The 25,825-nt window shown below is 44.7% G+C and overlaps 1 protein-coding gene across 2 annotated transcripts in view; it reads right to left on the bottom strand.

Moving 5' to 3' along the window:
* Positions 1-25,825, bottom strand: part of MTMR11 (myotubularin related protein 11) — a 262,554-nt gene that overhangs the window by 197,095 nt on the left and 39,634 nt on the right. For both annotated transcript variants that reach the window (XM_086945377.1, XM_086945378.1), the window contains exon 2: positions 19,287-19,359. In XM_086945377.1, the coding sequence (XP_086801503.1) occupies positions 19,287-19,359 (73 nt within the window). The remainder of the gene's footprint in view (positions 1-19,286; positions 19,360-25,825) is intronic.

Here is a 25,825-nt window from a genome sequence, read left to right as displayed (position 1 = left end):
ATAGCTCCTGTCCAGATTAAGCCCTGCGTGACCAACGCACTGGTTTTACTGTTGTCAATTGACCGGGAAACATACCAGAGATGTGTTTAACCTCCTTGGGATGTTTGGCCCTACACCCTCTCTCATACTTGGTATCAAGGCTACTGGGCCTCCTCTCTGTCCCGCACTGCAACAGTATGGAAATTGCTGAGTCACCCTTTAGACAGTGTACCGTTCCCTTTGTTGACCTATTTAACAGGAACTCGTTGTGTTAGGTCTTTTATTTCAGCTTATATTGTTGTGCTGTAATTGACAAGTGAAAATCCATGAAGGAAGTGATGGAACAGATCAGAATGTCACTAGTATGCCATTGTATTGATTCTCGTTCTTGTCTCCTGTTGTAGATAGTAGTTAGTGCACTGAGTAGAGAATTACATACAAGAGGTCCCATTCCAAAAAGAGATTTATCTCGACTAAGAACCAGGCCAATATATAATATAGTACTGAAGATGACCCAGCGGCTGTTGATGCGGGTTTCCTCCTACAATCTTGTAGCTGTATTTACCTGGCTACTGTTTTTCCAACGGCCTAGTCATTAGCACAGGAGCCAAGAAATATAACAGTATTGCACTACTGTTGCTCACCACTAGCCTGAAAAATGACTTGAAAAGAGTGAGTGGTTGCCTCAGACTCACAGGTTTGTAGAGTTTTATATATGGCAAACTCAACCCGAAGGTATCAGAGAGCTTTTTATGAGCACCAGTTATGTTACAGACTGACACATTCATTTTTGGTAGGCACGGGGAGATTAAGTGATTTGGCCAGATTCACAAGATGTTGAGAGTCCCTGCTGAGAATCGAACCCAGTTCCCCAGCTTCAAGTTCGACCGACGTTGGGCTAGGTATCCCCTTTTAGCTTTCTTGTGTTACTGATTTAAAAGTGAAAGTTTGTGGTTAATATGAAATGCACATTTGGTTTGTGTACTTTTTTTGCAACGTGATAATCAAGTTTGCTTGAATATGCTCACCGAACTTAACCTGAGCTGACTAGTCTGTTGTAGACACATTTTATTAAGTTGTGAACAAAGTTTCATGGAAAGCGGATAACTTAGGGCCTTGTTTATTGTTATTGTTCAAAGGAACAAAGTACTGCAGAATGGAAATAAAATGTCATCAGGCGACTATCTGCTAATTGTTTATACTGAAAGATTTAACGACATCCAAGTAATGTTATATTAGATGAGCACAGCTTGCTAAGGGTTAGAAAAGAACTTCATGCCAAGCTACACAAATGATACAGGTCCCGCAGAAACACATCACCCATTTTGGCGGAAGGCTAACTTGAAGGATTCCAGCTTTGCTGCAGCATTTATCAGCCCAACTGCGAGCTTAAGACAAGAATAGCAGGCTCTGCTAAGATATCAAACAAAGCCTAACTTGTATGTGGGTGTGAATCCTCTCTGAAACTCAAATACGGCTCTCCTTTTAGTGCTAATATTAGCTTAGTGAGTATCAGAATAAGAGTGTAATTGATGTTAAAGATATACTTTAAATACATTTGGATATTTGCTACTGTTTACACGTTTAGAAAATGTTGCAACTACTATTCTGTTTATCTTTATAATAGCCCCAAACTATATTGTGTGCATTAGGATTGAATTCTGATTTTAATAATAAAATGCTTAAAATACATCCATGCTTTCCTAGTGTTCTTGTGTGTGCTCCTGAGCTCCTCTTTCCGGATAACAGGTTTGGGGTTTCATTAATTATCCCTGTGATTTCTCATAGGATTGATCCATACATGAAACATATCTCACTCAAATATTGCTCAGTGGGTTGTGGGGTGGTTGCAAGCCAGCTGGTTTTCTGTCTCAGGTTGGCATATTAACTAACTTCTTGGTGCCAAGGGGTTTAAAAAACAGAGTCTGGGATGTGCTCTAGAGGATAATCTAGAAAATGTATCCACCTCGCAGCCCAGGCTCACTTCCTGCTCAAAGGTTTTATTTATTTATTTTCATCCAACTAGCAGTTACATATCTTGAAATACATCACATTTGCTATATATTAGCTTTACATACCACATGAGAGTACAATCTATGTTGTATACATATCATTTATCACTTTCTAGCCCTTTATTTCGGCAGACGACTACCTGGTTCATTGAAATGTCCTGCTACGGTTATTTTCACCTATCACATTTGTTTGTTTAAGTGCGGTCTGATAGGTCAATCTTTGGGTTCGGACTCTGAGTGTGACTGCAAGTATTGAACAAGTGGTTCCCAGAAATCCTTGGACCTCGAGGCTTGTGGAATATATTCTGCATAAGTCTCTAGTGTTGCCTTGCAGTAAGTCATATCTGTGATCCAGTCTTTAAGTCTTGAGGGTCTTTTGCTCCCCAACATATAGCTATACGTCTCTTGGCAAGCAATAATGCAACTGCCAAAAATTTCCTGCGCCTGGCATATTTGAGTTTCCTGACTCCTAGTATACACACCAAGGGAGTGTTGGGAATCTGTTCCGATAGCATCTCAGTTAGTTTGTTAGTGATGTCGCGCCAGTATATCTGCAATTGGGGGCATGACCATGACATATGTAAAAAGTCAGCACTCGGTGCATTACATCTCTGGCAGTTATCCGTCTCCCTAAGTCCACTTTTGTGTAGTTTATCCGGTGTATGATATAGTTGATGAAGGAACTTAAAATGGATAATTTGCAAGTTGCAGTTAAACATGAGAAGCGTGAGTTGTGTACAGCTGTACTGCCAGTCATGTTCCTATTGTCTCACCTAGAGCTATTTCCCACCTATTTGTCGCAACATTAGGCATCACAGCCTGTTCTTCTTGGGCTGTGTTGTATAGGCGGAACACTAAGTTCTTGCGTGTAGGTGCTGTTAATAGTATTTGTAATGTGTTCAATTGCATGGGTTCTTCTGGAAATGTAGTGTATAATGTTCTGATTGCGTGCGTAATCGCAAATATGCTAATTTCTTTCAGGGGGACTGATTGGCGCATAGTGAAGGGTCTGCTGAGTCAAGGAATTTATTATGTGGGAACATAGTGGCCAGCCCAATCTCAACCAGCAGCATGTGCATTTTTTTTTTCTGCGTGACAGTAAGCTTGGGGTGTCGCACCGAGGGTAACGCCTGTGCGTATATCTGGAGGTAATGCGCTCTGTGTGCCAGTGCGTGCCACGCCCTGTAGGTGCATTGAGCTGTTTGTATCTCATCACGTGACGTATACGTCATCGGGTCCGCTATAAGAGCAGTCAGTGGCATGGGGTGTACACTATCTTTTTCTACCTCAATGTGTGGGATATGCGCGTGAGGTTTCGTCCAATAATGTGCATGCTGAGCCTCCGCACAAAGGAAGTATAGTTGGAGGTCTGGAGCCTCTAAGCCCCCTAGATGGTACGGTTGGGTGAGGATCTTCCACCTAGTCCTGGCTTGCTTTCTTGCCCGTGTTAGTCTTTGCAAAATTGAGCATATTTTGTCAAACAATGCCTTAGTTAACCATATTGGTATATTCCAAAAAAGGTATAGGAACCTAGGCAGTATGATCATTTTCTGTAAAGCTATCTATCCGCCATGGAGAGAGGCATTTTAATCCATTCATCCACTTGCTACTCCAGTCTCACCAGCGCTTTACCATAGTTCTCTCTTACTACTAGTTCCGGATCGCGATGAATCCAAATTCCTAGATATTTAACTGGGTCTGTCCGCCATTTACAGTTCTTATGAGCGGATTTAGATTCTTATCAGGGTGTGTGGTGTAGATGACCATATCATCAGCGTAAAGTGCTATTCCAATGGGTCGGAGGTCAAATTGCAGGGCAGCCTCGAAGTGTTTCTGCCTAATTTTGCAGGCCAGTGGTTACAGGATTAATGCAAATAACATTGGTGACAGGGGGCAGCCTTGTCTGGTACCTTGCGTAATCACTATTGGGTCTGATGTGTTCTCGTTTATTCTGACTCGTGCTCTAGGCGCAGCATATAACAGTGATATCCATTTTAGAAAAGGTTCTGGGAACCCCATCCTCTGAAAAGTGACAAACAGGAAGTCCCACTCCACAGAGTCAAATGCCTTGGCTGCGTCCAAGAGAGCCGCAGCCGCTGGTATATCCGGATCTAACTGGTGGTATAACGCAAATATAGTACGTATATTGTGAGTGGTGGATCGTGTTGGCATGAAGCCTGCCTGGCCTGGTAGTACTAAATTGCACAGTAGCGGTTGTATTCTGGTCGCTATTATTTTTGCCAATATCTTGGTGTCTATGTTTATCATAGATAACGGCCTGTACGATTCACATTCAGTAAGGTCCTTGCCCGGTTTCGGAAGTGCTATCAGAAGTGCCTCACTTAGGGATGCGGGGAGGGTGCCCTCCTCATAGGCTTCCTCATACATCTCAGCTAGATGAGGTTTCCGCAGATCTCGATATTCTTTATAAAATTCTCCAGGGAATCCATCAAGGCCCGGTGCCTTATTATTTGGGAGAGAGTTAATGGCATCCACAATTTTGTCTTTAGTAATATGGTGGCATAAGTACTCTCAGTGTGTATCTGATAACCATGCCAGTGCCACATCGTCCAGATAGTCATGTATGTCAGGTGTAGGGACCTTCACCTGGGCAGTGTACAATTAAACATAGTATTTGGTGACACAGTCTAGAATAGCTGGAGTGTCGTACACTGGTTGGCGCTGTTCATTTTGGATCTGTGTTATGTACGCCGTGGTATGGGTAGGTTTGATTTTATGCAACAGCGCTCGTCCAGGCCTCCCGCCCTCTCCATAGTTCCTAGCCGTGTATTTGTGCGAAATGTATTTTATCTCATCTTTTGCAAACTCATTATATTTATCTATCTTTGTCCTGATTTCAGCTAGCAATGAGTTATTGTGAGTGTCTTCAAATTCCCGTTCAAGTCTGGTAATGTCGGCTTCTATCCTTGTCAGTTGTTGTTGGATGTCCCTTAGAATTCCTGCGTGTTTACTATTACAATGGACCCCGATAGTGGCTTTGAAAGCCTCCCAAAGTGTCTTTGTGCTGGTGACCAAGCCTGAATTGTGTTCAAAATAGTCTAGTATCACCTGCCGTAGTTCCTCTCGGAACACCTGGTCCTGAAGCGCTGACTGTCTCAATCTCCATGTGAATTGCCGCGGGGTATGTGTTGGGATCGCCAACTTGAGTCATACTGGGACGTTGTCTGAGAGTGTTTTGGGTAAGTGGTCAATGGCAATGGTCCGTGTGCTCACATCCTGAGTCGCTTGCCAGTAGTCAAGTCTGGACCATGTAAGGAGTGTTAGTGAGAAACAGGTACCTTCTCGTCGTCCTGGGTTTCTTAGCCTCCATATGTCCACCATGTCCCAGTCCACCAATCCCTCCCTTAATATTTTAGCTGAATGTTTGCCATATCTATCATTCCCGGTTGACCTATCTAGTGTGGGGTCTAAGCAGGTGTTAAAGTCCCCGCCCCATAGTATGGCAGTGGGCTGTAAAGCCTGTGTGTCCAAATGTGTGCGTAAAAAGAGGGGTCATCGTTATTTGGTCCATATAAGTTGACAATTGTTATCACTGTGCCGCCAAAACAACCTTTAACTATGACGTATCGTCCCTGGTCCTCTTTTATAGACTTAATAATTGTAAAGGGTGTGTTACGTTTCACTAATAGCAGGACCCCCCTAGCATATGAGGAATAAGACGATGACATCTTGTATGTAGCCCATCTGGCCCCTATCTTCTGCTCTCTGAGGTCTGTCAAATGCGTCTCTTGTACACAAGCTACGTCCACTTTGTGTCTATCTAAATATGCAACAACCTTGCATATTTTCTGTGGGTTGTGAAGTCCTCTGACATTCCAGGTCAGGAACGTCAATGTTCTGTGCTAGTTCAGACTATCAGACTATCAGCCATCAGCTGTGTCTCTGCCATCTGTCCAGTTGCGGTGTACGATGTGTCTCATATTGTCTCCCATGTGTTTATCTGCCTTTTTACTACCGGTTGGTATTTTCGACTTAACTCCCTTACCCTCCACCTCCCACTCCACCTCCCACTCCACCTCTCCCTTATTAGTGGAGACATTCACTACAATTACCAAAAACATATCCCTGTGAAAGAAAACAAAAAAAGAGAAAACAGTGAATAACTTGTGTGTTCACACAAAGGGGTCAGAGCTGCCTCCCCGTTTCTTGTGGCAAGGGCCACATGGGTAAACGCCCATTCATTACATTTGTCTGAACTCAACAATTTACGTCCTTTTTTGGATCATTACGTAGTGAACAGCATTTGTATTAGCGGCCAGTACCCCAAACATGACCATAATACGTGTAAACATGAATATTTCAATCGGAGCGTAAACAAATATACTGTCTATCATATTATCTGGTCCTGCTTGGGGCAGTCCGCCGTGTAACCGAGCCTCTTCCAAAAAGGCTCGTCGCTGTCTTCGCCAAATCGAGAATGCATGCGCCACGAAAGTGCAGAGCGATCACTGTAATGTTTATTGTATGACTATGAAATGTCCACTCATTCGACATCCGACGTAGTAGATTGGTCGCCTTGCTCTCCTCTCGGCGATCTTCTCCGCATGTTCGTCTGCCCTTTCTGTTGTACAAACTTCAGGACTTCCTGTGGTTCTGTGATTTTCCATTGTCCGAGATTTTAAGTCTAGGTCGGTATAGCATAGCATACGGTATGTTTAAGTCTCTCAATTTCATTTTCGCTATGCCAAACTTCTTCCTCGCTTCTTGCACCAATGCCGTAAAATCTGGGTACAGGGAGATGTCCATTCCTTCATGGGTCAGTTTGTTAAGTTCCCTGGCCTCTTGGAGCGCTGCATCTCTGTCCCTGTAAATTAAAATTCTTGCTAATATCGGTCTTGGTCGGGATACAGTTGGTGGTTTTGGCGCCAGTGATCTGTGTGCCCTTTCGACAATGAAGATATCAGAAAAAGTGTCTCGCCCCAACATGGATATGAGTAGTTGCTCCACATATCGCTCCACTGGACCGGTGTTTGTCGTTTCTGACACTCCCGTTAGGCGGATGTTGTTTCTTCGGGACCTCGCTTCAAATCCCCTGCTTTCGCCGTCATTACCACCAGTTTTTTCACCATCCTGGTCTGTTTCGCATCCATCTGCACTTGTCCATCTTCAGCTTCGGATATCCTGCGCTCCGCCATGTCTATTCTTTCTGTGTGTTTGTCTATGCGTTCAGACATTCTGTCCACTCTGTACATCAAGGAATCTATTTTCCCATCGATGTTCGTTAGTGCCGCCTGGATCGTGGCAAACATAGTTTGTATATCATTATTCGTCACCCCACCCGTCGCCCCTGCCGTTGATTGCGCCGTTGTTTGCTCATCAGGGTTGTGTTCTTGTTGCTTCTTCGCCTATTCGAAGTTTATTTTGAGCTGGGTGCGGTCTGTCTTACCCATGATGTAGTTTGTTTTTGATCTTACCCGCAGTTCTGAAAATTGCAGCGGTGCTGAAATGGTATTGGTTCCAGCAGAACTCTCGTGGCGGTCCAATAGTGCAGGTGCTAGTTATGTGTCTTGTCCTGTCACAAAAGCAGTTCTGCACCGGAGTTTGAGCCTCAAGTACAGTACTGGGTTATTGTGCCCGGGAGGGTTGTAGGTGGAGTTCTTTGAGTCACGACTTTCTTCTCCTATGTTTACTTGCTGCCACAACTGAGCCTCCAGTACGCAGTTGTGGTAAGCCACCTCCAGTAACTGCGTTTCACTCCGCACATGCGACGCCCAACCAGGGCTATGATTATGCCTGGTTTGACCTCCCTAGTTACTCTCGCCGCTGCATAGGTGTTTCTAGTGTGGTGTGGCAGGGGGGAAGGATCTGCAATATGCCAAGGTTCCCCAGCGCTATAGCAGCAGTGTGCTCATGAAAAATGTACTACCAGGAGCACCGGGGTTAGCTGTTTCTTCTCCTGACTTTCTCAACTGTAGATCGGGCTCTTGCTGAGCTGGGGCCCTGGCATGTGTAGTCTCCGTAGCCCCACTCTTGCCCGGGCTGGCTCTCTCCCTACGACCTGCCTCCGCTTTCCCACTGTCTCAGGACATCCAAAGGACTCGTATTTGGCTGGACATCTGTTTTTTATGCACTGTATCTGCATGCTGCAAATTGCCCCCGTTCAGAGCGCCCTCTCCCCACCTCGCGCTGTGCTGTGGCTCCTGCCGATGTTCGTCCGTCGTACCTGTAGCTACAAGCGAAAACGCCCCATCCTCTATGAGAAATGTTGCAGGCTTCCAGAAATGCAGGCCCCAGGAATTGAGCTCCACTTTGACGCGCCCCACGTGTTCCTGGGATCCGCTGAGTCGACGCCCGTGCCCCTCTCAGCCTTGCTCAACTCGGCAGCGGCTCCGGATTGTGCCTCGAGTGGCTGCGGCGTCCCTTCAGCCCCCCAGAATCAGAGTTTTCACTCAGCGGGCCTGGCCTCTTCTCGCGGCCGCTTTACGTGCTGTGCGTCACAGCAAGAACCTCCACTGCTGCCTGCGGTTTTGGTTTTGCTTTCGTACAGTAGGCCCAACACGTCAGTCGTCGTTTTTGGGTTCTGTGTGTTGTTTAGGGGCCGTTTTTGCTCACTAGCGCTCACGTCTTCAAAGGTTGCTGCTCCCTCACCAGTTTCAAACATTGTGAGTCCGTTATTCAAAGGATTTTGCAGGATCGTTTAGGCGTCTGCGAGGAGCTCGCTCAGTAAGCAGCCATCTCGCTCCACAACTAGCTCCGCCCTTCCCGCTCAAAGGTTACCTAATGCACCCTGGAAGAATCTCCAATCTCCAATCAGTACTGGTAACTCCATTATTGGATAGATGCATCCCTGTGTGTGGCCAGATGAGAGACAGGTATAATGAAAACTTCCTTCTAAACACTTATGCTAACGCACACGACTCACACAAGCGTTTAACTTTATCTACGAACCTCCCCATTTTGGCGTTGCGTCGTCATTTGCGGTGTACCGAAGATAGAGGATTAGGTGCAAAAAGCATTTATGGTCTCACATATGTTGAAAGTGCGCTGCACTGCACAGGTAGGAACCTGAATGTCCCCTTACTCATGTAAATGACGCTGTAATCCTATAGATAGGCGTTGCTCCCTGAGAGTGCACTATTCCATACCTGTATACAAATTATATATAATTAAGGCACACATTTTTCCGTTTTTGTTTATTTTTAGAAATAGACAAAACATCGATTTCCCCGTGTTTATTTTTAAACTAGGAAAAAAGTACAAAACATAAGTTGTCTTATGTGTGATCTTTGCTGCTGTCAATCATGACAGGCCAATAGATGTGCAGACATAAACGCGGGGAAGTTATAAAAAAAAGGCACAGGTTTTCCTAACGCAGCTTTAAGCAGGTGTGCTTGTGTAGTAAAATGCTGATGTCATGTAAGGTAATACATATGAGCGATGCATTATATATGGCTTCCTACCGCACTAAAACAAATTAGGAATCAATTGCCAGTGTGCATTATTGGCTCAATAATGTAGAAATCTACGAGTTTCGAATAAAAAATAAAAAAAACAAGCAAGAAAACAAATGCAGATAAAAATATGGTTCATTACAGATAAAAAACTTATACTTAATAAATATAATAAAAACCCGAGATAACTGCCAGCAAATTTGCTTAGGGAAAATCACTATTATGTATTATTGCAACTAATTAAAATGTGCAAAATCACTTTCAAGACCCTTATACCTCCTCACAACTAGTTTTGCCTCTTTGCATTCATTTGTAGACTTTCTTGTTATAACCAAATATATCTACTACATGGCAGCCGGCTATCAATGTGTAAATTCCAGTCTCTGATGTCCTTACTCATGGCAAATTGTGGCATCTCTAGTCACCGGCAATAAGAAAATGACTCTGTTCAACTGTAACTCTGGCCTCATTTATCTATATGGTTTCGGAACTCCTTGTTGACAAGCAAATCTCATAATGTAAAGCAAGGGCTACTTTATCCTACATATCATTTTTTGACACTTGGAACTTTACTAAAATTGTGATAGTTTTAAAAAATTATTTCTCTTCTCAGGATTCAAATACAGTAATTTTTATGTTGTCAAATGTACTCTTCATACTCGATGAATTGTCTGTCCCAGATAGACTAGGATTGGGAGTAATTTTAATTACACCAGTGTAACTGGCGTAATTTTGGTAATCTTGCAGAACGAAAATTGAGCATATTAACCGAGATTACGCCATCACACCATGGTGCATAACTAGATCCCAGTTTGGGATGAAATTGTAAGAAGGTCAGCATTTTCCCAACACAAGCAATAGAACACGAGCAGTCAACAAACATTTCAGGTAGATTTTTTTACCGGAGCGGCCCATTCGGGTAATATTTGTGCATGAAACTACAAATCCAAATGCGAGCGGCAGACTTAGAGATGAACGTGAGTGGCAGTTCCTTTAACACTGGCAGTCAACCAAACTTCAGGTAAATGTTTTACTCGTTCAGAACGTTCAGGTAACTTTTGAGCACAAATTCTACAGATACAAACGCAATCTGCAATGTTTTGACCGTGAGCGACCGGAAATCAACTTAAAATTACATTTTTTAGTTGAATTGTTCCGGAACTGATAGTTCAGGTAATTTTTGGAGAGCTAGACGCATCTCATGCACAAAATTCAGGATCATTTTGCAGTGATTTTGCGTAAATTGCGCAGGAGCAAATTAGGAGAGTTATGCACTACCTTATTATAGACTTTCTCTTTACTGGCACTCATACATGTTGTGAATTTTTGGCACTTGAACCTCCATTAAAATTGTGGCTGATTTGAAAAATAATTTCTCTTCTAAGGATTCTATTAAGGTCATCAGGGCCTGACTGACCATCCTGCCACTGTGGCCTTTCCAGGGCATCAACTAGGTGGGCAGCCATGACCCACCATTCCAGCCGTTCAAGTTCAAGTTCGGAGATTTGTATAGCGCACTACTCACCCAGAGGGTCTCAAGGCGCTTGAGGGAGGGGGTTGCTTTACTTATCGAATATCCAAGTTTTTAGTTGCTTTCTGAAGGCGAGGTGGTTCTGTGTAAGGCGGAGGTGGGTGGGGAGAGAATTCCAGGTTTTGGCCGCTAAGTAGGAGAAGGATCTTCCCCCCATGGTGGATTTATGGATGCGCGGAATAGCGGCGAGGGCTTGATTGGACGATCGTAGTTGGCGGGAGGGGGTGTAGAAGGACAGTCGCATGTTGAGGCAGTCGGGTCCTTGGTAGTAGAGGGCTTTGTGTGCGTGGGTGAGGAGGCGGAACGTTATTCTCTTGTTGACGGGGAGCCAATGGAGGTCTTTTAGGTGGTCAGAAATGTGAGCTTGCCGAGGGATGTCCAATATGAGTCTGGCTGAGGCGTTTTGGATTCGTTGAAGTTTTTTCTGTAGTTTGGCTGTGGTTCCGGCGTAAAGGGTGTTTCCGTAATCCAGTCGGCTGGTGACCAGTGCGTGGGTGACTGTCTTTCTTGTTTCGGTGGGGATCCAACGGAAGATTTAAGCAAGATGATGAGACGGCGTTGGCTTGTCTGGTCATCGAGAGGGAGGAGTCCAGGATGAAGCCAAGGTTACGTGCGTGATCCGTGGGTAGGTTCAGACGTTTTTGACAGGACTAGTTTTGGTCTCCAGTCTGCATCTGAACGTCGTTTCTACTTCTTCAAACAAGCCTTTTTCTACCAAAAATAGTCTGCATATTTTTTAATTACAATACATTATTTGGGTTGTGTTTTCCATTGAACTCTGGCAAATGCTTAGTTTGGCCTTTTCGACCAGGGTGAGTTCTTCGCCGCACTGGTCCGGCTAGTCTCCTCCCATTGCACCATTCTTTGATGCTATTAGCACAGGGTGAAACTCGAAACAAAAAGGCTTTTATTAACACTTTCTTCACAGTGCATTATTGTTTAGCAACGATGGATCATGTTGCCAAGGAGGCAATGTCTACAAACAGGAGAGATATAAATCTTGTTCTGAATGCCGGCAATGTAAATCAACACAGTGTGTGCAAGTTATATTTGCATTCGTCGCTCAACCTCCCCTTCACCGCTGTTGCTCAAAGATGGAAACGCAGCCAAAAAGAAATAAAATAAATTATTTCAAGAAACAATTCCTGGCATTGAACTTAGCTGGCAGGAAAAAAATGACATGGAGCTGCGGACTGAGTACATTGCCTCACCCACCCTGCTATGTTCTCTCAGGGGCACACCATTAGACTGGTTTCCTCTGCTGAGTAATGCTCCTCTACAAGCGACTGACGCCACCCCAGCCCTACTGTCTTTCAAATGCCGCAGTCTTTGAGTATAAACCAGGCAACCGCTCCTGCCTCTCCCCTCGTATATTAAACATTCATTTCGCCAGTGCTTAATTTGTAAAAAAAAATACGTTCCAGGTCTTAAACTTTTGTTCAGAAGTCCACCATTTTGAATACCAAATCTGCGTAGACGTGATTCTTTCCCGTGGCTCTTTAATCCACCTCAGGCATTCTCTGACCCGTTATCTCACTCCTGAACTTTTTTTCTTTTGGAGCTTTATATAGCGCTAACTTGACCCGAATGTGTCAGAGCGCTTTACATGAGCACCAGTTGTGTTACAAATGGACACATTCATTTTGTTAGGCACAGGGAGATTAAGTGATTTGCCCAGAATCACAGGATGTTGAGCATCCCTGATGAGACTTGAACCTGGTTCCCCAGCTTCAAGGTCGATGCTCTAGCCATTAGGCCACATCCTCTCCCCTTTTTTTCATTCTTACTTTCTCCTTTGTCACTATTTATCCATCTTTCACTTTATCCTTCTGTCCCTCTTTTGTGTTTTTCTCTCTCTTGCTCTGGGTCAAAGTGTGTTGAGGAAAAACAAGTTCCATCGCCTATGCATCATAAAGACCCCTGGGCACAGCTCAAGACTGCACAGTTGCGAGAGCGCCTACGAGCACCATTGTAAATGTATGTCCTTGTTTTGAGGTCCTGCAGATGACTCCCAGGCACTGGGACACCACTCTTCTAGCCCTGGGCTTCCCTTAAACAAATCAGTGCTATCAGGTGCTTTGGTCAAATGTGTTCAAGTGAAGTGAACCAGGACTACCTGTCCCAGAATGCAGTTAGACGAATGGCCTGGGCTGGAAACAAATGGAGTCATGTTATGCTACAATTGTTCCCAAAATCACTTTTACTTGAGTGTACTTACATTAAGAGCTGTGCCACAACTGCTCATAAGCAGTCACTGTATCAGTTATACTAGGTAATGTTGTGTTCACTTGTACTGTGAAGTTCCTTTTATAGTTTTGGAATTCTCATTGACTGGATTCAAGGTGGTCTCTTGGCATTGTATCTGCCTGGGTGTAATTGATTTAGTAACGGTGTCATTTATACTTCTGTCTGAAAAAAATCACTGACAAGATTACAGGTGCACCACAAGGCAGCAGAGGTCTCCAGTGTTTGTGCATGAGGGCATAATCCATGCCAGGTTTTCATGCTAACCACTGCCTGTGTAAACCATTGGTGTGTAGAGTAATTTATCACATGGGAATATCCCTAAAAATACCCTCAAATGATATTAATTGGTCATCCTCGCCTAGCACTGGACATCTCTGCAACAGATGGTCTGCCACAGAGCAGAATATTCAGGTGAAGGACTGGCAGAAAGGCGGATGGAGGAAACACTAGTCCAGTGTGTGTGTGTGTGTAAGCGTGTGCGTGGGGTATGTCAGAGGCTATTTTGTGTATGAAGCTCTATGTGTCTTAAAAGCAAGCCCTTCACCTCTATTGCTCCAACCAATAGGCTCAAGTGCTGTAAACACATCACAGTTGCTTTACCTTCACTCAACCCTCTACATATGGCAGAGGTTAAGGTCAGGATTTCTTTGGGCGCCAGCCATCCTGGATAGCTAGGTAGGCCCAAAGTCGGTTGCATCAACCACTCAATGACCCATCAGGTACAGCTAAGTGGTTAAGAAGCGAAAATAGGACTCCTAATTCTCCTTGATCGCCCTTGACGATGGTGGTGAAGGACAGGCCAAGCTCTGCAGGAAATAGGGTGGAGTGAGATACAGAATAATGCAGAGCACAATAAGTCAGTAAATCAAAATGGCCAGATGAACCGGTTCCTTGAAAAAACATCTTCTTCAAACACTCTAAAAATAGGCAACAATAAAAATATGTTCAGCTAAGAAAACCAGGTCTTAGTAAATCTATTCATTATGGAGACACATCTCAAAATAGGTTCAGTCAAAACGAAGACATCTGGACCAAAAGATAAAATGGGGAGCAAGATGTAAAGCCAGTCAATTTGTTTTCAGCACTACCATGCTCTTCGTACAATACTCCATACAATATATGAGCCAGCCAATAAAATGTTTATTGTTCAGTTCAGTTAGCAAAAACCGGTACAATTACAATACTAAATACGGTGACTTTAAAAAAATTCAATAGACAAATATATAAAAGCCGAAGATACACTGCGCAAATGTTATAATTCAGTTCAGTGCAAAATGCTTCTATTAACGCTACAATGCTCTCCAGGATCCTGAAGTAAGGCAGTTTGTAGGGTTTTTAATGTTTGTTTAGTGCCCAATCACATTCCTCGCAGCCCCGGGCTGATTTTGGCCTTACTAAAATGTGGATGTAGGAATAAGGCCCCCCTCCTGAGCCGATTTCATCCCTGGGGACACCATACAGCCTGGCTAGACTACAATAAGAAAGGAAGGAGGGGCACGCACCCCCCCCCCCCTCCAGAGCCATTAATGGCCCTAGGGGCCCCATTCCCCAGATCAGGCTTCTTCTGTACTGCAGGGTTTCCACCCACGGAACATAGCGGTTTACCTGCCCAGACAGGCACGAGCAGGGAAAACTGTATTTGCTGTCTCTTGGCAAGAGCATTTCAAATCTCCCACCAAGCAAGAGCAAACACAAAGCTCCAGGATGGACAGAGCTTTAAAAATACTCCAGCCAGCTTTCTTCAGATCTGTTTCTCTGCCCCAGGTATGGGGGCAGAGACACAGGTCTGTATACTGCTACTACCTGCCAATAGCAGCATTTTTTGTAAAAATACAATTGGGTGAGCTAAATTAAGGGATATTGCGCTCTAGATCTATACACATTTATCAGTACAAACTGTTATAATTTGCAGAGCTATGAGGGAGGGTGATCACCACACTCCCCAGTTACATGACCTAGGTCAACAATACACGCTTTTATCCTCCAGCACACACTGATATCAACATACAAAACTGTAATAATGCAACAAATTTGCACAGCTTCTTTTGTTCTTGTGCTCTTTAATTAGTTCTTAGATCTTTAGCCATAGCCAATACGTGTTTCGTCACCTCAGGTAATCAATCTGGTGACTTCCTCAGGGCTGTTTACTTGTTGGGTACTGTGTGTCTGTCTGCCGGGTATACTTCCGACCCGGCCTGCACTAGTAAAGATGCCTGGTCCAATCCCCCCGCTCCTCAGACACAAGCGTGTTCTTGCTTGGACTGTCTAAATCCTTTTTCCTCTGCGTACCCTAGTCAGGTACAGCACTGAAATTCTTCAATGTTGCAAGCCACAGTCTGCACTCTGAATTGTTCAAATTTGTTACATTATTACAATTTTGTATGTTGATATCAACATGTGCTGGAGGGTAAAAATTGCGTAGCAGCATTTTTAGCTGCTCCCTGTGGGCGGGAGCAATGTTGGCTTGCTCTGGATGCGGGGAGCCAGCTAGTGCAGTGGGGGCATTGGGGCTCCCCCACAGCCCCCAACAAGGATACAGTGGGTGCCCTGGGTGGGCACAAAGGCACCCACCCTTTGTTGGCCAGGCTCCTGGATGGGGTCCACAAAGCTGAAATCAGCTCGGGGGGGGGGGGGGGGGGGGGGGGGCATGTGGCACCCCTCCCCCTTTAGTAATCTGTCAGGCTCCAAGGCATGGGCTACCCAGGGCCAAAATCAATCAATCAATTAATCAGGGTCTTGTAAAGCATGGCTGCTCATCCGTGAGGGTCTCAAGGCATGGGGGCTGCAGGTTCCTCTGAGTTTAGGATCATTTGAAGAGCCAGGTCTTGAGGTCTTTCTTAAATTGGGTTGAAATCAACCCGGGAGGGGAGCTGTGTCCTCTCCTCTTCCTTATAAACTTTGGCTGGGCTCCTCGGGTGATGGGGTCCCCGGGGCCGAAATCGGCCCAGGGACGGGAGCTGCGTGCCCTTCTCCCTCATAAATATAACTCTGTGCCTCAGGCGTGGGGTCCCTGGGGCCAATAGTAGCCCGTGAGGGGGGCCACAGACTCCTTCCCTTAAAAAAAATGTGCTGGGCACCGGGGATAGAGTCCAAAATCAGCCAAGGGAGGGGGGATCATGCCTCCCAGCCCCCACAAAATGTGCCGGTCCACAGGGATGGGGTCCCCGGGGCAATAATCGGCCCGTGGAGTGAGGCTGCATGCCCCCCTGTAGTGAGGATGATGAAATGAACAGCAGGAAGGCAGGAACAAAGTTGTGGAGGTTTTTATTGTATCCTTAATGTAAGAGACCTCATCCTCCAAAGTCCAGCATACAACTGACTTTAGTTTGAGGCTAAACATTCTATTAAAGCTACATTCTACAGTGGAACATAACAGAAGTGCATGAGCCATAGAAGACAACAAGTAAGGTTGGCTCAGCTTAAGATAAGAACACTACACCCCCCCTTTAGAATAGAGCTGGGTCCTGGGAGATGGGATCCCCGGGGCTGAAATCGGCCCGGGAGTGGTGCTGCATGCCCTCCTCATCCATTAATATAACAGTAGGCCTGGCGGGATAAGTTCCCCAGGGCCAAAAACAGCCCTAGGATGGGGCTGCAGGTTGGCTGCTTTTGAGGGTTCAAAGACAGTGAGCAGTGTGGGGATGGCAGCATGCAGTGGTTTACCACAGGCCTGGACCTGCAGCCAAAAGCCAACGGTGCACGGCCAAAGGTGGTTGAAATAACATATGGTCATTAAATATTACTTTATGTTTTAAAAAACCTAGAAATTCACTGAAAACCAGAGGTTATAATGGGGAAAAAAGAATGTAAAAATTCTTAGCAATTCACTATAAACCACAGGTTACAGGGACTTTATAGTTAGTTTCAGATTTTACACATACAAAACCCTCGAAATTCAGCAGGTATAGTTAGAGTTATCCCAAGTAACTATAAGTCATGCCCTAAAGTAACTATAACTAACGCCCTCGCCATGCACTCCTAATTACCCCACAAATGACATCACTCATGACATCTTCTATGACATCCTTGATAATATCTTTGCAACATTTGCTGTGAAATTATTGATAAGAAAACTGCGCATGGCGGGCGTGACCTCTCTGTGCTGGCAGTCCATTTGGTCTCATCAAATGCATTCTTGTATCACTGTGTGAAAGATTTGCTACAATAGATGGACCCCTCTTTAGCACAGGCCTTGGTGCCTATGGATGAATTACTTCATTTGTGCTTACGTGGTGAACCTATATTCCTATAAAGACTGGTGACAGGTGCTCATGTTTAGCAACTCAATGATATCCTTTTTCGATGCACTTATGAGGCTAAAAGGACTCACTGGCCCTCTCAGGATTCACACAAATAGACTGTGGTTACACAAAGGACCCTCATTCCATTGGCTGTGGTCATACTGATAAACGCTCAAGCTCTGGTTCGCTCACAAAAGTAGGACTGTCGGTGTGAAAATTCAACACTTACTCCCTGAAACATTTCATCAGGTACACATTTGTGTGGGAAAGCATTGCAATAGTGCAAGTTTCACAACTCAAAAAAGGTTAAAGTGCTATCAAGGGTGTGGAGTACGGATTATACAGCACCTGGTAGATTCTTTGAGTGATGCATAATGGGAAAGTAATGGGAAAGTATATGGCCTTTGGTAGATACCACACACACCGGTATCTGTTTTTACCTGGTGAAATACTGCCTGCCAAATTATCTTGACTCTCAGAATGGCCCGCAAAAGTACCACCTAATGAATAGAAGCAGGGTGGGAGCCCACTGCCTCACACCCCAGCACTCAATTTGCCCCAGTGCATCATGGTAACAGCAGGACATGATAATACTTACTTCAGTAGTAGCTCTTTAATTGTTCACCCTTATTGGTGCAGTTTGTGCTTTGTAACTCTAGAGACACTTTTCTGGATTCATTCCTTTATCAGTAGAGAGCAACAAGTCATTTTGGGGGTGCTGGAAATGCTGCCAAAAGTCTTCTCAGGTCTTCTCAGGTCTCTGTACCACTCACTGGGCAAATGTGCATCAACACAAGCTCATCAGCTCCGTAGCTCAAGGGAGCCTTTCAAACAGTAGGAGGGTGGGAGCACACTGCCTCACATCCCAAAACTCAGTTTGCCCCAATGCATCATGATAAATGCATTGGTAAATGTGTTGGGTCACTGAGCCAATCATTCATCTTCTTTAGCCAACAGGAACCTTTTCATTTAACATTTGGTGCTTTTTGAGGAGCTGGGTCAGTTTTTTGGTCTATGAGTTAGAATATAATCGAAATAGATGTGCAAGCACTTTCTGATGAAGACAAGAAGTCACATGTGCTGGCTGGCTGCATTTTCGTGCAGTTGTGGTTTGAGGGTGTGCCTATAGTCTCTGAAGACATCTGCCATCCAGAAGCCTCCCAGTTCTTGCAGCTGGCTTCCTTAGAGCCTCCAGATTCTGTGGCAAATTAGCAGAGGCCATGAAAAAATGCTCAGAAGCTGGAGCCAAAATATTCCCACAATGGAAATATTTTCCATTCCACAGACTTAACTGACAGGGTCTGGGCTAATGTCTGGAGGAAGAACAGGCCCATCAGTGAGCCAGAGGCTGGGTAAAGTCTACGGCATGAATGTCCAGCGCCGGTCCAGGAGCGTCAGTTCCGTGCCAGATTTCAAGGCTACCACTGTCTATTAAATAGTTTGCATTTAGATTAATTTGACTTACATTTATCTTCATTTGACACCTCGGAAATCTGGATTAGATGTAGGCCTCCCAGAGGGCCCTAATGCTCTACTAGAATGGCTGTCCAAAGCAGTTCCAGGGAACCGGATCCATGCCAGAATTTCAGGATAACCACTCACTATGCAAATGCGTTCCACTTAGATTCATTTTATGTAAATGCATCTTATGTAAATATCCTAAATGTCTGACATGGACTCACACTACAGTTGCACATTGGATTCCCAGGATCTACCGTGTTGGTGCAGGCAGGTGCATGGAGTGACTAGATTGGCAGGCAAGCCCCATACATTCAATTTTCCTTGACTAAGTGTGATTATTAGCATAAGTGCAAACAATAAGAGGAGATATATTGGTGACCCAGCAACACTCCCATCTCCTTACCTGGCAAGCACTTGAATGCAAGGTTCCTGGATTTCTGTTCACTGATTTCAGGGATCTTTGTCCCTTTCGGGGGCTGTTAAAATAAGAGAGACAACACTGTTATCCGGTATAGCCGTTCACTTCGCCATTTACATTTATGTTTATTATTGGGTCGTATTTGCGAAGCGCAATGTCTGGCAAAGCCCTTGCATATAAGCTGGTTTGGTTATGTGAGTTTGCTGAGTGTTATCTCCATGAGTCTGAGTGGAAATGCACTGGTTTCCATTTCTCCCTGTCCTGGTCTACCTCTCTCAGTGTATGTGTGTATGGAGTATTTTGATAGTGCAAACCTAGCTGAAAGGCAGCAGAGCCCTATGAAGGGTCAAAGGAAAACAGACAGTCAGTGTCTCCCAATCCCAGTGTTCGAGTGTCTGTGCCCTAGAAAAAATGGCGCCTGTCCCATATTCTGAGTTTCCTTGTCTATATTTCTATGTGCGCCCATGCCCCCGGGCCCAGATTACATGCATTTTCCCCTTTTTGCCACTGTCTTGGCCTAATTCACCTTGTCCAGGTTTCCACATCAACCCTAGCATGGCTATGACCTTCCACAACTGTCTGATGTTACAGTGAAACAAAGGTAGCTGGATTAGATCCCTCTCTGCTTGAAAACCAGACCTTCCAAGTCATGCTTTGCAATTCTCTCTAGTGCCCCAGTTCATCAGCCAGTCAATATCTCATCCAATCCAAAATTTTGAACTCTGGGATGTATAGTCCTGTTGATCCCATTTTTAAATTAAGACTACAAATCCAAGAATGCATAGAAAATCCCTACCCTGGAGGAGAGATTGGGAAATTTGGAAGTTATGAATGGATCTGCGAGTAAGGTCTCACATCTAGGCCCTAATAGCTTTAGCCAACTATATATAGTGAAGTCCTCCATTTGTGAATGTACACTTTACTGTTGAAACACTGACCTGGCCAAGCTTTCAAGTTTCCCAGTTCCCTGTGTAAATGGCACACCCAGGCTAGGAACTCAAATTGAATTCTCGGTCTTGCAGTCCTGGTTTCATAATGGGCTGAAATGGACAACAATTCCAGCAAAAATACCAGGACAGGATGAACACTTGAATTTTGAAACATTTACTGCGCATCATCCATCTCATTTCTCTGTTTGCCATAATTCACACAATTTTACTTCGAATTTGCTCATCCAGCCTTACTTTCCCCCCTCATCGCAGCCCCTTTTAGTGAATTTGCTGATGTTTGTGGTGCAAAGTCATCAGTTAAAAACGTTACATCGACCCACATCTACTCATTGAGCCTATCTCATGATGCTAAAAAACTTTAAAAAACCTGCTCTGGCTTGGAAGTACAGAGGTGAAATATAATATTGTAGTCGATGTGCTACGAAACTTGGACAATCAGTCGTCTTCCTTCGTTCCCCCCTGGTGGGCTGCAGAGCTGCCTGCCTCCGCACTGTCAGTAAATGGATTTCACTATAATCACACGGTTGTACGACGGAACAGCACAAGGAAATACGTCGCAAGCCTTAACCACAAATTTTTTATCACGCATTTTGTTACGTGTATGTTTTTACAACGGATGCCATTACCACACATTTTTTATTTATTTAAAAACACTATATTTGTGGGGGGAGACACCCCACACCACCCAGCTTACCTTAAATGCTTGGTAAAGGCATCCGTTGTAAAAACATGGATGCTTAAAAATGCGTAGTTAAGTCACAACGTGATAAAAACCTCGTTGGAAAGGCTATTTCCCTAATCACACAGTTGGTGGAAGTGTTGTCATAACCCTTAGACCCAACCACTTCCAATGATGACATCAAAGGATGTGACAGTCTAAGCTAGGAGCTATGAGCCCAATGACGGATCAATGTATGTTTCTTTAAACAAATTAGATTAAAACTCAAAGCTGCAGTATGGTAAAATCAACAAGCATTTGCAATGCAATAGGTCTCGCATTAGGAAAGTTTGAGCTATTGGTATTGTAAATTAAACATTTTTTGTTTATGTGTTGGTTTTGAAAATTGCGAAATTAATAGCTTTGTCATTTATAATGCCAATAGTTATAATTTTCGCAAATGTGACACCTATAGCATTTGTAATGCAATATGTTTTGTATTTACGTGACTTACATGCATTGCTATTACAAATAACAATGGCTTTGATTTTTTTTAATAATTAATACTTAAATAAAAGTTATTGTAATTTATAATGGCAATAGCTTAAACTTTTGTAAATAACTTTTGTGAAGATTATGTTCAGTGTATTTTATTGTGACGAAAATCCAAGAACAGAAGTGATATATTAACATCTTTTTGTGACATTTGTAATAAAGCTTGAAACATTGAGAGGACATATTTGAACCAGTGATGCTGTGGTGGTGCTGAGTGATGCTGTGGTTGCACTGAGTGATGCTGTAGTTGCGCTGAGTGATGCTGTGGTTGTGCAGAGTGATGCTGTGGTTGCGCTGAGTGATGCTGTGGTTGCGCTGAGTGATGCTGTGGTTCCGCTGAGTGATCCTGTGGTTGCGCTGGGTGATCCTGTGGTTGCGCTGGGTGACACTGTGGTGGCACTGAGTGACGCTGTGGTGGTGCTGAGGGATGCATTCTTGGCCCTGAGTGATGACGTGGTGTTGCTGAGTGATGCTGTAGTGGTGCCGAGTGATGGATTCTTGGTCCTTAGTGATGATGTGGTGTTGCTGAGTGATACTGTGGTGGTGCTAAGTGATACTGTGGTGGTGCTGAGTGATGCTGTGGTAGTGGTGAGTGTTGCTGTGGTGGTGCTGACTGATGCTGTGGTGGTGCTGAGTGATAGTGTGGTGGTGCTGAGAGATGCTGTGGTGGCCCTGAGTGATGCTGTGGTGGCCCTGAGTGATGCTGTGGTGGCCCTGAGCGATATTGTTGTATGCTGAGTGATGCTGTGGTGGTGCTGAGTGATGCTGTGGTGCAGCTGAGTGATGCTGTGGTGGCGCTGAGTGATACTGTGATGGCACTGAGTGATGCTGTGGTGGCGCTGAGTGATGCAGCAATGGTGCTGAGTGATGCTCTGGTGGTGCTGAGTGATGCTCTGGTGGTGCTGTGGTAGTGCTGAGTGATGCTGTGGTGGTGCTGTGTGATCCTGTGGTGGTGCTGCGTGATCCTGTGGTGGTGTTGAGTGATGCATTCTTGGCACTGAGTGATGCTGTGGTGTTGCTGAGTGATGCTGTGGTGGTGCAGAGTGATGCTGTGGTGGTGCTGAGTTATCCTCTGGTGGTGCTGAGTTATCCTCTGGTGGTGTTGAGTGATGCATTCTTGGCCCTGAGTGATGATGTGGTTATGCTGAGTGATGCTGTGGTGGCCCTGAGCGATATTGTTGTGTGCTGAGTAATGCTGTGGTGGTGCTGAGTGATGCTGTGGTGGTGCTGAGTGATGCTGTGGTGGTGCTGAGTGATGCTGTGGTGGCACTGAGTGATGCTGTGGTGGCATTGAGTTGACGCTGTGGTGGCGCTGAGTGGCACCGTGGTGGCACTGAGTGGCACCGTGGTGGCACTGAGTGACGCTGTGGTGGTGCTGAGTGATGCATTCTTGGCCCTGAGTAATGATGTTGTGGTTCAGAGTGATGCTGTGGTGCTGCAGAGTGATGCTGTGGTGGTGCAGAGTGATGCTGTGGTGATGCTGAGTGATGCTGTGGTGATGCTGAGTGATGCATTATTGGCCCTGAATGATGATTTGGTGTTGCTGAGAGATGCTGTGGTGTTGCTGAGTGATGCTGTGGTGGTGCAGGGTGATGCTGTGGTAGTGCAGAGTGATGCTGTGGTGGTGCAGAGTGATCCTGTGGTGGTGCTGAGTTATCCTGTGGTGGTGTTGAGTGATGCAGTCTTGGCCCTGAGTGATGATGTGGTGTTGCTGAGTGATGCTATGGTGGCCCTGAGCGATATTGTTGTGTGCTGAGTAATGCTGTGATGGCGCTCAGTGATGCTGTGGTGGCGCTGAGTGATGCTGTGGTGGCGCTGAGTGACGCTGTGGTGGTGCTGAGTGATGCATTCTTGGCCCTGAGTGATGATGTGGTGTTGCTGAGTGATGCTGTGGTGGTGCTGAGTGATGCTTTCTTGGCCCTGAGTGATGCTGTGCATATGTTTATGTGTGCAGTTAAGCTTATGTAACTCTCTGTGCGTGTGCCAGCCTCTCTATGTAAGACAACGTGTGTTAATGCGGCACGTTAAAAAGAAAGACTACTAACAAAGTATTAAAGGCCTGCACATGACTTGTAGTGCAAACTTAGCAGTTATGTTCGTGCAACTCTCTTTGTGTGTGCCTGTTTATATAATAGAACTAATGTTAATGCGGCATGCTAGAAAGAATAAAACGAGACCTAAAACAAGTTTTCACGGCTCAATGCTGTTTGGGAGGTGGGAGGGGAAGTAGGAGAGGGGAGAGTGATAGGGATGAAAGCGCTAGCGGCCGCATGCTGGCAAATGGTGACCTGCAGAGCGCGTGAAAAACAATCACTTCAGAAACAGATGTCAACAGCTGACTCTATTTCTGCGAGTAGTTTGGCAAAGCTGGGCATTTTGTACTGGAACGGACATTCACAGAGCAATACTGTTCCTCAACACATAATGAAACAACTGCTGTTCCCAAATACCATACCGCTCTCTTATTCTCACAAAAAAATTGACTTGCTGAATGTATCATTTGCCTTTTATTGCTCTGAAAATATCACAATCACTTGGACTTCAATTGCTTGTCCACTACAACAGCTGTGGTGCGTGTCCTCTTTACATCAAAGAATAAGCAAATGGTGCTTGTAAGCGAAAGCCTGTTTAACCTCAAAACATTAATTTTCTATAAAATATGCAGAATTTAAAAGCAACGGTGAAAAGGCAAGGGTGAGTGTTGGTTTTGAAGACTGAAAGCAATTCAATATTAACACCAACCCAACAGGAGCATGGAATCCCAGCTAAACACGCCCTGAGTTAAAACAGTGAAAAAAAGAAAAATGATAAAGAATTACTCCAGTACCGTGAATGAGAGTACACAGGATATAAAACTGCCCAAAAAGTAAAAGTAGGGCTAAATATGAAACAGGCACTTATAAAATATTTACATGTAATAAGCAATGTCTCACAAGGGTGCAGTAAAAAGTGTGAATTACAATCAATTGTAAGCGGAATGGTGCTTTTAAGCAAAAGCCTTGTTAACCCAAAAATATTCATTGAATATTATCATTGAAAGTACAGGTAGAAAAAAATATAGGCATTTGACACCGTAATTGATTAGTGAAGGAGACAGCTCGCTGGAGGTAGGTGAGACAGACAAGACCGAGAGGTGGGGATTAGTGAAGGAGACCGCTCTAGCAAACTTTCCCGCGGAGCGGCAGCGGCTGGTCTTATCACAAGGAGGATTAACAAGTCGAGTGTTTTCAAGCTGTGTCCCTTCTCTGTTGTCTAAATAGCACTGCCACTGTCCAATTTTAGCTACCTAACTAGCTTTAAATAAAAACTGCAGTATGTGCTTCATGCTTTATGGTGGAGTTTGCACAGGCTGTGGTGCATGCATGGGAACCTTCCAGCAGTAGCAAACAGAAGACACAGACAGAGAAACGTGCAGGTCAGAAAAAAACCGGTGTTACGGTTGGAGTTTATGGAAGCGCAGTAGGCAACTATCTCGGACTCTAAGAGAAATAAAGTTAAAACATACATGCGAGGTGAGTCATGTCTGGAGGACACACACACGTTTTCCGGAATAAATATTACACATTACCTGCAGTTTACTTTAAAGGATTAACACAATGCCTTGCAGCGTAACGTTTACATCAGGCCGACATATCATCTTACTGTTTACAGCATTCATTTCTGACAGCAATGTATTGTTCATGGAGAAATGTGGGGTGAATGCAGATAATGGTGGTGGAGGGGAGTAACGAGGGGGGGGAGCACACCGAAGCAAAATGAGGGAGGTTGTGATGTTGAAAGTGAAAGCAACTTTGGGGAAAGCATGTGGTATTATGGCCAGAGCTGCTGGCTTTGCAAGGGGAAGAACCAGGTTTGAGTCTGCGTTGGCTCAACATCCTGTCATTCTGGGCAAATCATTGTCTACAAAATAAAATAAATAATGTAACTGGTACTGATGTAAAATGCTTTTAATATCTTCGGTTCGAGTTCGCACTATATAAACCTGCAAAACATAAATAAAAGCAACATGGGGAGATTGGGGGGGTCGCAGAAGGAACACAGTGGGAAGAAGCACACTGGCGAGAGCAACAGGCTGGTGACTGGGTGACATAGAGCAACATCGAAGAAACTTACGAGGGAGGTAATAATAATAAAAAAAAAAAAAAAACAGCATTCATCTCTGCCCTGTCGGTGCAATCAATCTGAGCCGAGGCAGGAGATGGTGGTGGTGGAAGGGAGAGTACAACATGAGGTGATGCAGTGCGAAGCTGCAAGTAACACGAGAATGTTGTTATTGTAAAAACACGAGCAGGAGATGGTGATGGTGGAAGGGAGGGAGGGAATGTTCAACACGAGAACGTTATTGTAAACAAGCTCTTGGC

The sequence above is a fragment of the Lissotriton vulgaris genome, chromosome 12, assembly GCF_964263255.1.
Source record: "Lissotriton vulgaris chromosome 12, aLisVul1.2, whole genome shotgun sequence".
NCBI classification, from domain to species: Eukaryota; Metazoa; Chordata; class Amphibia; order Caudata; family Salamandridae; genus Lissotriton; species Lissotriton vulgaris.
The sequence above is the reverse complement of the archived record's forward strand: the minus strand, read 5'-3'. Positions and strand labels throughout refer to the sequence as shown.